Source organism: Eleutherodactylus coqui, chromosome 9 (assembly GCF_035609145.1).
Source record: "Eleutherodactylus coqui strain aEleCoq1 chromosome 9, aEleCoq1.hap1, whole genome shotgun sequence".
NCBI lineage: Eukaryota > Metazoa > Chordata > Amphibia > Anura > Eleutherodactylidae > Eleutherodactylus > Eleutherodactylus coqui.
Genome location: NC_089845.1, coordinates 129,757,999 through 129,769,207, shown reverse-complemented (window position 1 = coordinate 129,769,207; position 11,209 = coordinate 129,757,999). Strand labels below are relative to the sequence as shown.

At 45.9% G+C, this 11,209-nt stretch overlaps 1 protein-coding gene across 1 annotated transcript; it reads left to right on the top strand.

The window, feature by feature from the left end:
- Positions 1 to 53: 53 nt before the first annotated feature.
- On the top strand, positions 54 to 9,941 carry SLC25A32 (solute carrier family 25 member 32). The gene is made up of 7 exons (XM_066578493.1): positions 54 to 291; positions 3,766 to 3,916; positions 5,097 to 5,182; positions 5,620 to 5,780; positions 5,862 to 5,975; positions 8,173 to 8,318; positions 9,065 to 9,941. The coding sequence occupies exons 1-7, from the start codon at positions 114 to 116 to the stop codon at positions 9,198 to 9,200; spliced, it is 972 nt and encodes a 323-aa protein (XP_066434590.1). The 5' UTR covers positions 54 to 113; the 3' UTR covers positions 9,201 to 9,941.
- The last annotated feature ends 1,268 nt before the right edge of the window (positions 9,942 to 11,209 follow it).

The window sequence follows — 11,209 nt, the reverse complement described above, 5'->3', positions numbered from 1 at the left end:
CGCCATCTTTGTTACGGGCAACAACACGCAGCAGATGGAATAGTGAGGCGGAGCTGTCACTAGAGGTCACCGTTGAGCCTGATGTAACGTGTATATGGTGGCAGGACATCCACATGGCCGCCCCGTCCGGAGCGGCTCCTCAGCCGACCTTGTCCTCCTCCTCCCCGGTTACCATAGTGACGCAGCTCTTCGCACACGTGCAGTATGAGAACCTGGTGGCCGGTCTTAGCGGCGGCGTCATCTCCACCCTGGTGCTGCACCCGCTGGACCTGGTCAAGATCCGCTTCGCAGGTGATAACTATATAATGGGACTGCAGCTGTATGGTGGGCATGCTGGGGTTTGTAGTGCTTCCTCTGTATTATAAGTTCTGTAACTTTCATGTATGCCTTGTACTTTCATTCCAAGATCTCTGCTTGCTGTCAGGAAATATAGACTTTTTAAATATCTGAATAAAGATGCATAACAGTTGTATGCCAACCACATCACAAGGCTCATAGCGCACACTTTGATCAAAGCATGTGGGCCCATCCGCCACGTGCAGGGGGACCGATCCTAACCCTGATGCCAGCAGATTGAACTCTGGCTGCAAGCCATTGGAGTGACAGTTGGAGGCAGGTCTGAGGAGTGAGAAGAAGAGGAGTCATGTCTTAGTTAGGCCCTATTCAGCGCAGCGTCAGCCAATGAAAGTCGGCGCTGCGTTAACCAATCACAGCCATGATGTCATTGATTGGCCGTGATAGGTTAACCCAGCGTCGGCTTTTATTGGCTGACGCTGCGCTGTGTTAGCCAATCGGAGCATTAGCTTTCTGGAGGCGGGGCATTCAAGCCCCACCTCCAGAAAGCAATGCTCTGTCGGCATTGAGCAGGGAGCGACAGCCTGCAGCAGCGCCGCAGACCATAGGGAGGACGACACGCCGCGGGTGGTGAAAATAGACGCCCCCCCCTCCCTGCTTCATACGGGTGCCGCATACGGCGGGGATGCGGCTGTTTCTGAGCTCCCCCACCGTATGCAGCAACCGCAGATTCTCTAGTCCGGTGTATAAGACGACCTTCGACTTTTGAGAAGATTTTCCAGGGTTAAAAAGACGTCTTATACGCCGGAAAATACTGTAGGTTTTTTTTCTTTTTGCTGTACCATTTTTTTTTTTTTTAAATTCTTTAGAAAATAATACTTTTCTCCCCCCGTCTCCTGACAGCCAGAACTTTTTTGTTATTCTTCCATCAACATGCGAGGACGTATTTTTTTCCGGATGTCTTGTCGTTTTTTATTGGTATCGCTTTGCAATTTGTGACTTTTTGATCGTATTTTAGTACATTTTTTTTCCTTGGAGGCAGCATGATCAAAAATGTGCAATTCTGTCGTTGTGTATTTTATTTACTTTATTTATTTATTTATTTATTTATTTATTTATTTATTATAACATTCACCGTGCTGGAAAAATAAGTTACCGGACATGGCCATACGAAAAGTGCTCTTTTTTTTTTTTTCTTCCTTTATTTTGTCCCATAATTAAATTATTTTTGTTTTACTTCCCATTTGGACCGGACCGTTTGATCCCTCATACAATATAATGTAATACCACAGTATTACTTTATACCACATTTTGACAGGCAGTCTATGAAGGCGTGCCACAGGCACATCTGTATAGCATTTATTCATGGCAGCCCTGGAAGCCTTCAGAAGGCCCCCGGTTGCCATGCCAACTGAGCGGCACTTCGCGGTTTCATTATGATGGGGCTGTTTGGGACCCCCAGAAAAGGATCAGCGCATTTAGAGGGTTAACTGCCACAATCCCGCTCCATATAGACTCCGCACACCCAGGACATAAATGTATGCCCTGTGATGTTAAGGGGTTAAATGACTTTGGGTAGAGGGGTTTCCTACCTTTTAGGCCTGAGCCTTCAAATGGCTAAAAAGAGGCCCCAAATAGATGTACCTACTAGCGATGGGACCCTTCTGTAAGCCCAGTCAGCTGGACGGGGCGGATGGGCCCACATGCTGTGATCACAATACGTGTTTTGTGGTTGGTATATATAAGAGTTATGCCGCTGTTATTACATATATATGGGTGCTGTTGCCACGTCTTCCTGATTGTCGCAGCTGCGGTTTACGAACACGTATGGATTTATCTATATGTTGGTTGTGCAGACCTTGTGATTTAGAAAAAAAATTTTTTTTTGCTCTGTTGCCACTGACTTAAAATTTCCCCCACGGCCATGATGGATTTGGGATCTCTGTTCTAGAGGGGGGCCCGGACTTTGATCACCTGAATTATTTCATCCAGCCTTAGTGCTGCTTTGAACCCTCGGGGCGCGGTGCCTTTTTTATGCAATCTGTGTATACCCTTGTGAGCACCTGTATCCCGACTGCTCAAACAGCTCCAGGTGGCTCTCCAGTTTGTTGGACCGGGGACAAAGACCTTCTTTATACGCCACTAGGACGAAGGGTGACGGTGACCTAGCCCTAATCAGGGTTAACCCACTGTGCGCCGGGTGAGTAAACTCTCCCGCTTCCTATGTCCTTTTACCTTTATAATTCAGTCGGCGTTATTCTCATTGGGTTTTCTTTGTCTGGATTATTTCGGGAGGTAACCCATTTAAAATTCTTTTCCGGTCCCTTAATGAGACAGCAGCGACATGTTATCCAGAACGATGTCCCTTTTCTGAATGTAAGCAAGACTTTTTCCAGCCATTGACTGAAAGCAGAGATCTTGAATGGTGGTAAATTGGGAGAGATTCCTGCAGTCTGACTAAGATGCGCCATTCGTTGGCCGAGCCCCGGAGGGTCCCCTCTGCGTCAGCCAGAGCTTAAAGGGGTATTCTGGAGCTGTAACTATTGGTAGGTCATCACTAGTTGAATAGTTTGCCACTCGGGACCCCCGCCGATCAGCTGATGGTTCAGCCTGCTGTTAGCGCAGCGGGCAAGAAGTCATCATCATGATTTGTATGCGAGTGCAATGCGTATTGTGAGAAAAACATATCACCCTCGCATCGCAGCACTTCTCTTGCATGAAAATCGCCCATTATTCCCCATCAGAGCAAAATAAATTGAATGAGTCACAAAATCGCATGAAAATCTTAACTTTTTTATTCTTCCATCGCCAGCTGTCTGAGCTTGCTTTCTTCCAGGCCGATCTGTGGTCTCTATTGGTATCATTTGGGGGAACATTTTATTTTATTTTTTTTTTTTTTAATAATTACAAAAAACTTTAGTGCCCTTATTCTTTATTTTTTAGTCCCCAGTATTTGATCGCTTAAACAATATACTGCAATACTTCAGTATTGCATGATATTATACTTCTGCAGACATTCTATTAAAACAACCCACTGGGCCTGGAGTAACAAAGATCTGCGTAGTATGCATTGGCAGTCTAAGGCCGCATTCACGCGGCTGAGAAAATTGTGCGAGATTTGAGGGTTGCGAGACGCACAAATCCCGCTCGGATAGGAGCTTCATTCTTTTGATTGGAGTCATATACATGAGCAATTTTTTTCCCCGCACTGCATCACAGCATTTCCGTAACCCCCGTAGAAGTGCATTAGATATCCCATCCAATACAGACGTAATACAGTCACGGATAGATCGTGTTGTTCTGCCATACAGTGCCTGGACATGGTCAACAAGTAATAGTGCCACACACCAGGTGAATAATACCGCCATATGGTCGGGGTCTGGCAGCTGTATGGGCGGCACGACTACTTCTGTACTGCACCCCCCACTGGCTAATGGAAACTAATATCTGTCTTGTGTGCTTGTTTTCCAGTGAGTGACGGCTTGGAGCTGCGACCTAAGTACAATGGCATCCTGCATTGTATGTCCACTGTGTGGAAACGGGAGGGACTGCGGGGCCTCTACCAGGGGGTAACCCCAAATATGTGGGGTGCAGGCGCCTCCTGGGGACTCTACTTCTTCTTGTAAGTCAATGCAGAAGGAAAGCTTTGAAAATACTAAAGGGAACCTGTTGCCAAGATCACGCTGTCTGAACCGCAGACAGCACGAATGCGGGAGCGGACAGCCGCATGCCAGAAAGCCGTAGTATGAACATCTGCTGAGAATACGGCTCGCAGTTGTGGAGGCCGAGCCGGCCGTCCTCTCCCTGCCCATCACCCAGACTGACGACTAAATGAATAGGGGGAGAGCCGTCAGTCCAGGCGATTCGGGCGTTTTCCTGCTCACAGAAATGCATTGAAAATGAAGACCTTCTCAGTTTTGTTTCCATTCCGTTTTTTTTGCAATTGTACAATAGCAGACTGCAATATTTTTTTTTTCCAGATCAAAAAGATGGTGGAAAAAAAATCTTTTTTTTTTCTTTTTTTTTTTACATTCTACTCTGTAAATGACTAAAAGCGGCCCATTTTTCATCCAATTTTACTTTCTGTTTTTGTATCCGGTTTTATCTCTGAGGGCGGGAGACAATGAAGACCACAATGGATCTGTTTCAAAATGCTTTTTTTAAAGGATTCGTTTGATGGATCTGCCAGAAATTGAAAAGAATGTTTTTTCATTCATTTGCAGTTTTTGTAAAACAGCATCTGCTGAAAAAACACTAATGTGAACTCCGCCCAAAGGGGGTCTCACAAAAACGGATTTTATTGCAGAATCCGCAATCGCCACCCATGTGCACTTTCCACAGGCAAACGCAGGCATGTCGTTTCGATTTTATTTTTTTCCTTTCAAACCAATGAATATAAATTGCGCACTCCGCAAGCGGAATAAAAACCGCAACGTGTTTCGTTTGAAGTGAATCCAGGCATCTGACCCGCAGCCCATATGCAATTAATTACGTATGAACTGCGGGTACTCGCGTCATTGTATTTCCCGCACCGTTGCTTAGAAAACGACAAAAAAAAAAAACTAACCTGCAATGAGCGTGACTGCCGGCGACCCTATTCAAGTTAGTGCCGTGTGCAGGGTCGCCAGCTGGGCTCACAGCCGGAATCCAATCCGTTCGTGTGAGCCTGGCCTAATGGATTCATTGGTGCCCGTGTAGTGACACTGGGGTGGCTGGTAAAGCAGTTGTGATGGAGGGTGTGCCAGCGGTGAAGACTTGCTGATCTCACTACATACTGACTGTCTCCCTTATCTGTCTCCCAGTTATAGCGCAATTAAGGCCTACAAAAAGGAAGGGCGATCGGAAAACCTGACGGCAACAGAACACCTGCTATCCGCTGCTGGCGCCGGTGAGTGATTCCCCAGCGTGCAAGGAAAGCTGAAGCAACCCCTAAAAATACCGTCTAATGAGACGCTGATTAGCAGGCTGCCGCGAGAACGTACTTAGTTTGTGTGTTCAGCGGAGAGGAGGTCACGCGTGTCAAGTACCCAAAGGGGTTGTTCACACGCAGTAGATCTAGGGATGTTTTGGTGGCAAGCTGCGTGTAAATAATGGAAACTCGGGAGAAGAGACAAAACGTCAGGAGTCCTGGTCCGGTTATAACCTATGGCCACAGAGTAGCAAGGCAGAAGTGTTAACCACTGAACCACCATTATTATTAACCACTGAAGCGCCATTATTGTTAACCACTGAACCGCCATTATTGTTAACCACTGAACCACCATTATTGTTGCTCCCGGTTTGTATCACCTTAGGATTTTTTCCTGTCTCGTCTCTTTAATGCAGGTGCCTTAACCCTTTCTATTACCAACCCAATATGGGTTACAAAGACTCGTCTCGTTCTGCAGTACGACGCCGGTGTTGACCCCTCTAGAAGGCAGTACAAAGGCATGTTCCACGCTCTGGCCACAATTTATAGGCAAGAAGGAATTCCTGGACTCTATAAGGTAATCGGCTTTTAGAATATCCTACGATTATTATTATAGATGTCAGGTTTTCCATTAGTAACCATCATCTTATAATTGTAGGGGTTTGTACCAGGCCTGTTCGGAACGTCACACGGCGCCCTCCAGTTTATGGCCTATGAGGAGCTAAAGATGGATTATAATAAGCATTTAAATCGACCCAGTGACACAAAACTGGTAATGACCTGCCGTTCCTTATTTAGACAGGCCTCAATATCTATATATCTTTTTGGAGAGGGAGAGGCTCAGGGCCGGACAGCCTTTGTGGCGTGCACCGTGTGCGCTAACCAAGTCTGCTGTTGTTGGCCTTATTACCGGATGTTGCCATACTATAGGGCAGTGATGGTGAACCTTTTAGAGACGGAGTAATCAGACTGCGACCCAGAAACCCACTTATTCATCACACAGTGGCAACACTGTTATTTACACGGGACGATTAGCGCTCAAAATCTGTTCAAACAAATTTCAGCAATTATTGTGCAGTGTAAGTGCAAAAGATCGCTCACAAGTTGCTCGCAGTTATCACTGACTTTCAGGCTTAAACAAATGGGCAGAGCGTAGTTGTGCATGAACCGGGTTTTTCTTTTCTTTCTCTCAATCTTTTCAAACTCCACACTAGTGCGTGCGAGTTTTAAAAAAAAACAAAAAAAACAACAGGTACCGTATATACCGGCGTATAAGACGACTTTTGAACCCCGAAAAATCTGCTCTGAAGTCGGGGGTCGTCTTATGCGCCGGTAATACAAAAAAAAAAAGTGTAAAAAAAAAAAATCCTTACTCACCTCCCCCGGCGTTCTGTCGCGCTCCGGCAGGATGTCGCTCGCTCCTCGTCCCCGGCGCAGCATTGCTTTCTGAATGCGGGGCTTGAAATCCCCGCCTCCAGAAAGCTAATACACACGCCGTCAGCCGGTACAGCTATTCAATGACAGCATTGAATGGCTGTGATTGGCTGAAGCCACGTGTGTTTTAGCCAATCACACTATTCAATGACATCATTGAATGGCTGTGATTGGCTGAAGGCGCACGTGTGTTAGCAATCACACCCATTCAATGATGTCATTGAATAGTGTGATTGGCTGAAGCCACGTGCGCCTTCAGCCAATCACAGCCATTCAATGATGTCATTGAATGGATGTAACTGGCTGACGGCGTGTGTATTAGCTTTCTGGAGGCGGGGATTTCAAGCCCCGCATTCAGAAAGCAATGCTGCGCCGGGGACGAGGAGCGAGCGACATCCTGCCGGAGCGCGACAGAACGCCGGGGGAGGTGAGTAAGGATTTTTTTTTTCTCCATTGTAATACCGGCGTATAAGGTGAAAGTTGGGGGGTCGTCTTATACGCCCCGTCGCCTTATACGCCGGTATATACGGTAGATAGGTCCTGCTCCATCTTTCTCGCATGTGATATTAACATACAAGGATCCCACTAGTGAAAAAAAAAGCATTGAAATCAGTGGTTTTGTTTCATCCCATTATGTAGCCGTGATTATCACACCCGCATAACGGGACGAGATCACGCCCATGTTTTAGCAGAAAAACAATTGCTGGATCGCTGGCTTGTCCTTCAGTGTAAATGCTCCCCGCTTCACATTAAGGGGAGAAGCGCTGAACAAGAAGCCTGTGATCCAGTAGCAAAGGGCCACCTACTCGGGATGATTATCGTTCAGAATTCCCAGGGTATTTTAGCGATAGTCGTCCGTTGTAAATACATGCAGCGACTGAACGAGAAGTGTTCAGTTTCCGTGTGCAGAAAATTGAATGACGAGCCGTTCAGTGTAAACTGCAGTCAGTCATTTCTGAACAACTGTTTAAAGTGAATGAAAGCGGCGGGGGGAGAACACTCCCTGGCCACTAAGCCTCTCTCCCGGCAGCGCTGTGAGCGATACTAGCAATGTGATACTCCTGTGTACCAGCTCAGAAGCGGGTATCACTGGGAAGAGTGTCGGGCATCGTTTGCCCAAAGACTCATCTTGTCTAAATGTTGCAGAACCCTACCTGTGTAAACGCTCTGCACGAGTGCCAACTACCTTAGTGGTGACGTCAGCACTTGTGCAGTCATTTACCCAACTGTCGTCTGTGCTGGGGAAACGGAGTGCGGCCACAGAGAGGGTTCAGAGTGCTCTCTCTGGCACATGCCATAGATTTGCCACCACTGCTCTAGAGCCTAGATTTTGGGAAAAGTTCTGAGCCTTTTAGTCCACATTGGCTGTGATCCTGCATCCCCCAACTGATTGCTGATGAGTGCCAACGTTCTATAATGGGTCCGATCCACCTTTTCTATGAGTGTACAGTTTAGGGTGTTGCGCAGGAACAGCGTTAGTTACTTGGGTGTCATTACTGCATTACAATCCATCCAACACTGATGCTTTTCCACAGAACACCTTGGAATACATCACAATGGCTGCCCTGTCGAAGATCTTCGCTGTGACAGCTACTTATCCCTACCAGGTCGTCCGCGCTCGTTTGCAGGATCAGCATAATCAATACACGGGGGTCATAGATGTTATCAGAAGGACGTGGAGGTAAGTCCACCGGGGCTCTGCTCTGATGTTAAAGCAAGGCTTTGGCTTTCAACAACTTTAAAGGAACTTTTTAGGACAACCCCTGTGTTCTACGTGACCAGTTCCCCTGGTGATCACTACCAAGGGGTTTGCCGCAGGGAAAAGCTTTTCTTGGGTCCATCAACCCTTTAAGTGATTCTGGGAATATATGTACAGTACTGTACAAAAGTTTTAGGCCGGTGTGGAAAAAAAATGCTGCAAAGTAAGAATGCTTCCAAATATAGAAGGGTTAATAATTTTGCCAATTAATAACTGATGCCAACTTTTTATTTCCTGTTTAAAAGTTATTTCTTTAACCCCTTCCTGACCCATAACATACGAGTATATACAGCGTTTGTTCATGAAGGGCGTACAGAGTGGGCTCGGGAGCCAAGTCTGCTCCATACTCCGTGGCTATCAGTGGTTTCTGACAGCTACCGGTAACTACCGCCATTAGAGTTAGCTCACAAACGCACTATTACATAAGTAATTAAATTAGAGATGTTGTGAATGTTGTAGCAGTTTTCACTTGTTTTAAAAGAAGACTTCTGCAAGGACTTCACATCACAGCAGTCCCGCCATGTAGTTAATAGCACCCCCTAACTTTCCTTAACAAATTTTGGGTGGGGTGGGGGGTTACCAGACTACACAGATGTGCAGCGACCAGCAGGGGAAATGGCGATTAATCGAGAATATTAATTTATAGTTCTGTTTCTTCTCTCTTAAAGGAAAGAAGGTCTTCATGGCTTCTACAAGGGCATTGTCCCCAATATACTCCGAGTAACTCCAGCCTGCTGCATCACCTTCGTAGTTTATGAGAATGTCTCTCACTTCCTGCTAGAACCACGGAAACCCAAGGAGTAAAGAAATCCACCTTCATCCATACCCAGAATCTGCAGGACCTAAATATATGTCCGATAATGTTAAGGGGTTAAAGTGATGGATTTTGTCATCCTGGGCAGAGGAGTTTGGTGTTTGTTTTCTCCTCCACTCTCTTTTGATGACCCTTAAAGGGAAGCTGTCAAACTATAAGCACCATAAACTAAGTTATGGTGCTTACAATCTACCTGGTGATTCCCAGGAAATTCAGCGTGCACACAGCCATTTTGACTCTTTTCAGAAGGCTTTGCATGTAAGCTCAATGCAAGAAAAAGATTTCAGACTTAAGAGGAAAATGGTAAGCAGATGATCAGAAGAGAAGCCCGAAGATGTCATGGACAGAAGTGGTCCTTCTCAGGGGTAAAGTTGGTGTAACTCCCAGGGTAACCAGAGCAGGTGCTGGGGCCCACTGAGCCTGGGGGGCGGGGCCACTCAAGGGTGGGATTGATTCTGTCTTCATTCTTCATTAAATCAATTATAGCCACGTCTTTAAGACACAGATACAATTGAGTATGAAAGCAGCTCATGTAAACCTAGAGCCGGCCCAGACCAAGGGTCTGATTCACTCCTTCCTTGTGCACTCATGTCATAAACTAGAAGCACTCCCTCCTCCCATCATTTTGTACTGTTTTCATTGGGTAAAGTGTTTTGAGGGTGGGGAACAGGAGAGTTATGTGGATGGGAAAATTATTCTCTAAAGACTCTAAATAAAGAAGAAAACACAAACTATTGATGCCAGGTACTGCAATGAATGGATGAAAATGTATTCAATATTGTTTGACTGCCCCTTATCCCTCAATTGTGATTTCCTGGTGAGAGCGGTGGGGTGGGATGAATGTGGCTGAAGGGTGGGGGGGGGGGGGATAGGGGATTGGAGAGAGGGTTATGCGGGGGGGGGGGAGGAGAGAGGAGAGATTTATAGAGTGAGTGAGTTGGGAGAAGAGATTTATACAGTGAGGGAGAGGATAGGGTTGGGGGGGGGGGGCAAGACGTTTCAACTATTGTCATCTGAACACTTTGGGACACAGCAGGCAAAAAGTCATCTGAAGGCTCTCAATAAGGAAGAAACCAAATGTGACACTTTCATAAGAGAAGACAAGTTTTGTGAGAACAGTAGTGACTGGGGAAATCGGCTTTAAACCAAATATCCAAAAACAAAACTAATCCATTATATTCTGTGGCGTCCATGAGGTCAGGGGGGTGAGCAAGTTCCCCAGGTTCCAGCGTGAGTGCGTCCTTATCAGGACGGACGATCCACTTATTATTTAGGGAGGGATTATTTCACCTTTTAGATTCTTATAGGGAGAGTTCCTGTTTACTTTAGTTTCTCATTTTTTCCACCTTCTGATGGCTTTTTGGGTTAACAGTCCTTGTGTGTGTGTCCCAGGAGATTACTTTGTCCCCACGTGGTAGCAGACTCTACAAGGACAGTTGAGTCTATAATATTTCCCCGTTATGTCCGCCTCTTGTGTGTGATTTCTGATGAGGGAGTATGGGGGGGGGGGGTATGTCCAGGAGGATGAGCTCAGATATTGGGGTAACAGTCACTGCTGTGGGGTCCTACAATGACTTCCATCTCATCATGCCTTATCCTCCTCCTCATCACCCTCTAATTTCTCATTCTCCTCCAGGTTTAGCCCATCCTCATCCTTCTTCATCCTATTAGAGACATTTATCAATCATCAAGTAAATATCTCTAATGTGGTGTCTAATACAATAAGCCCATTTTAGATGATTCTGTACTTACACACTGATGGTCTCTGACTCAGCCATAATAATCTCGTCATCATTTTCATAGTTGTCTTCATCCAGAGGTACGGTATTGTAATATGTACGTTAATGAATGTATCAGTCACATTTCCAGCAACATCATCAATGCCGTCCTGCTCCTTGTCTTCTCTACTGAACAACAAATAACATATTACAGTTATAAATATCTATAATGTAGTGTAATATATGGTGTATTTATACAGTAGGCACATTGTAGATGGTTT

What these genes read in the sequence shown, in the direction of transcription:
- SLC25A32 (XM_066578493.1), top strand. Translation starts at nt 114, where the DNA reads ATGGCCGCCCCGTCCGGAGCGGCTCCTCAGCCGACCTTGTCCTCCTCC. An exon ending in GGTCAAGATCCGCTTCGCAG is followed by an intron (nt 292 to 3,765) that starts GTGATAACTATA and finishes CTTGTTTTCCAG; the next exon opens with TGAGTGACGGCTTGGAGCTG. An exon ending in GCTATCCGCTGCTGGCGCCG is followed by an intron (nt 5,183 to 5,619) that starts GTGAGTGATTCC and finishes TCTTTAATGCAG; the next exon opens with GTGCCTTAACCCTTTCTATT.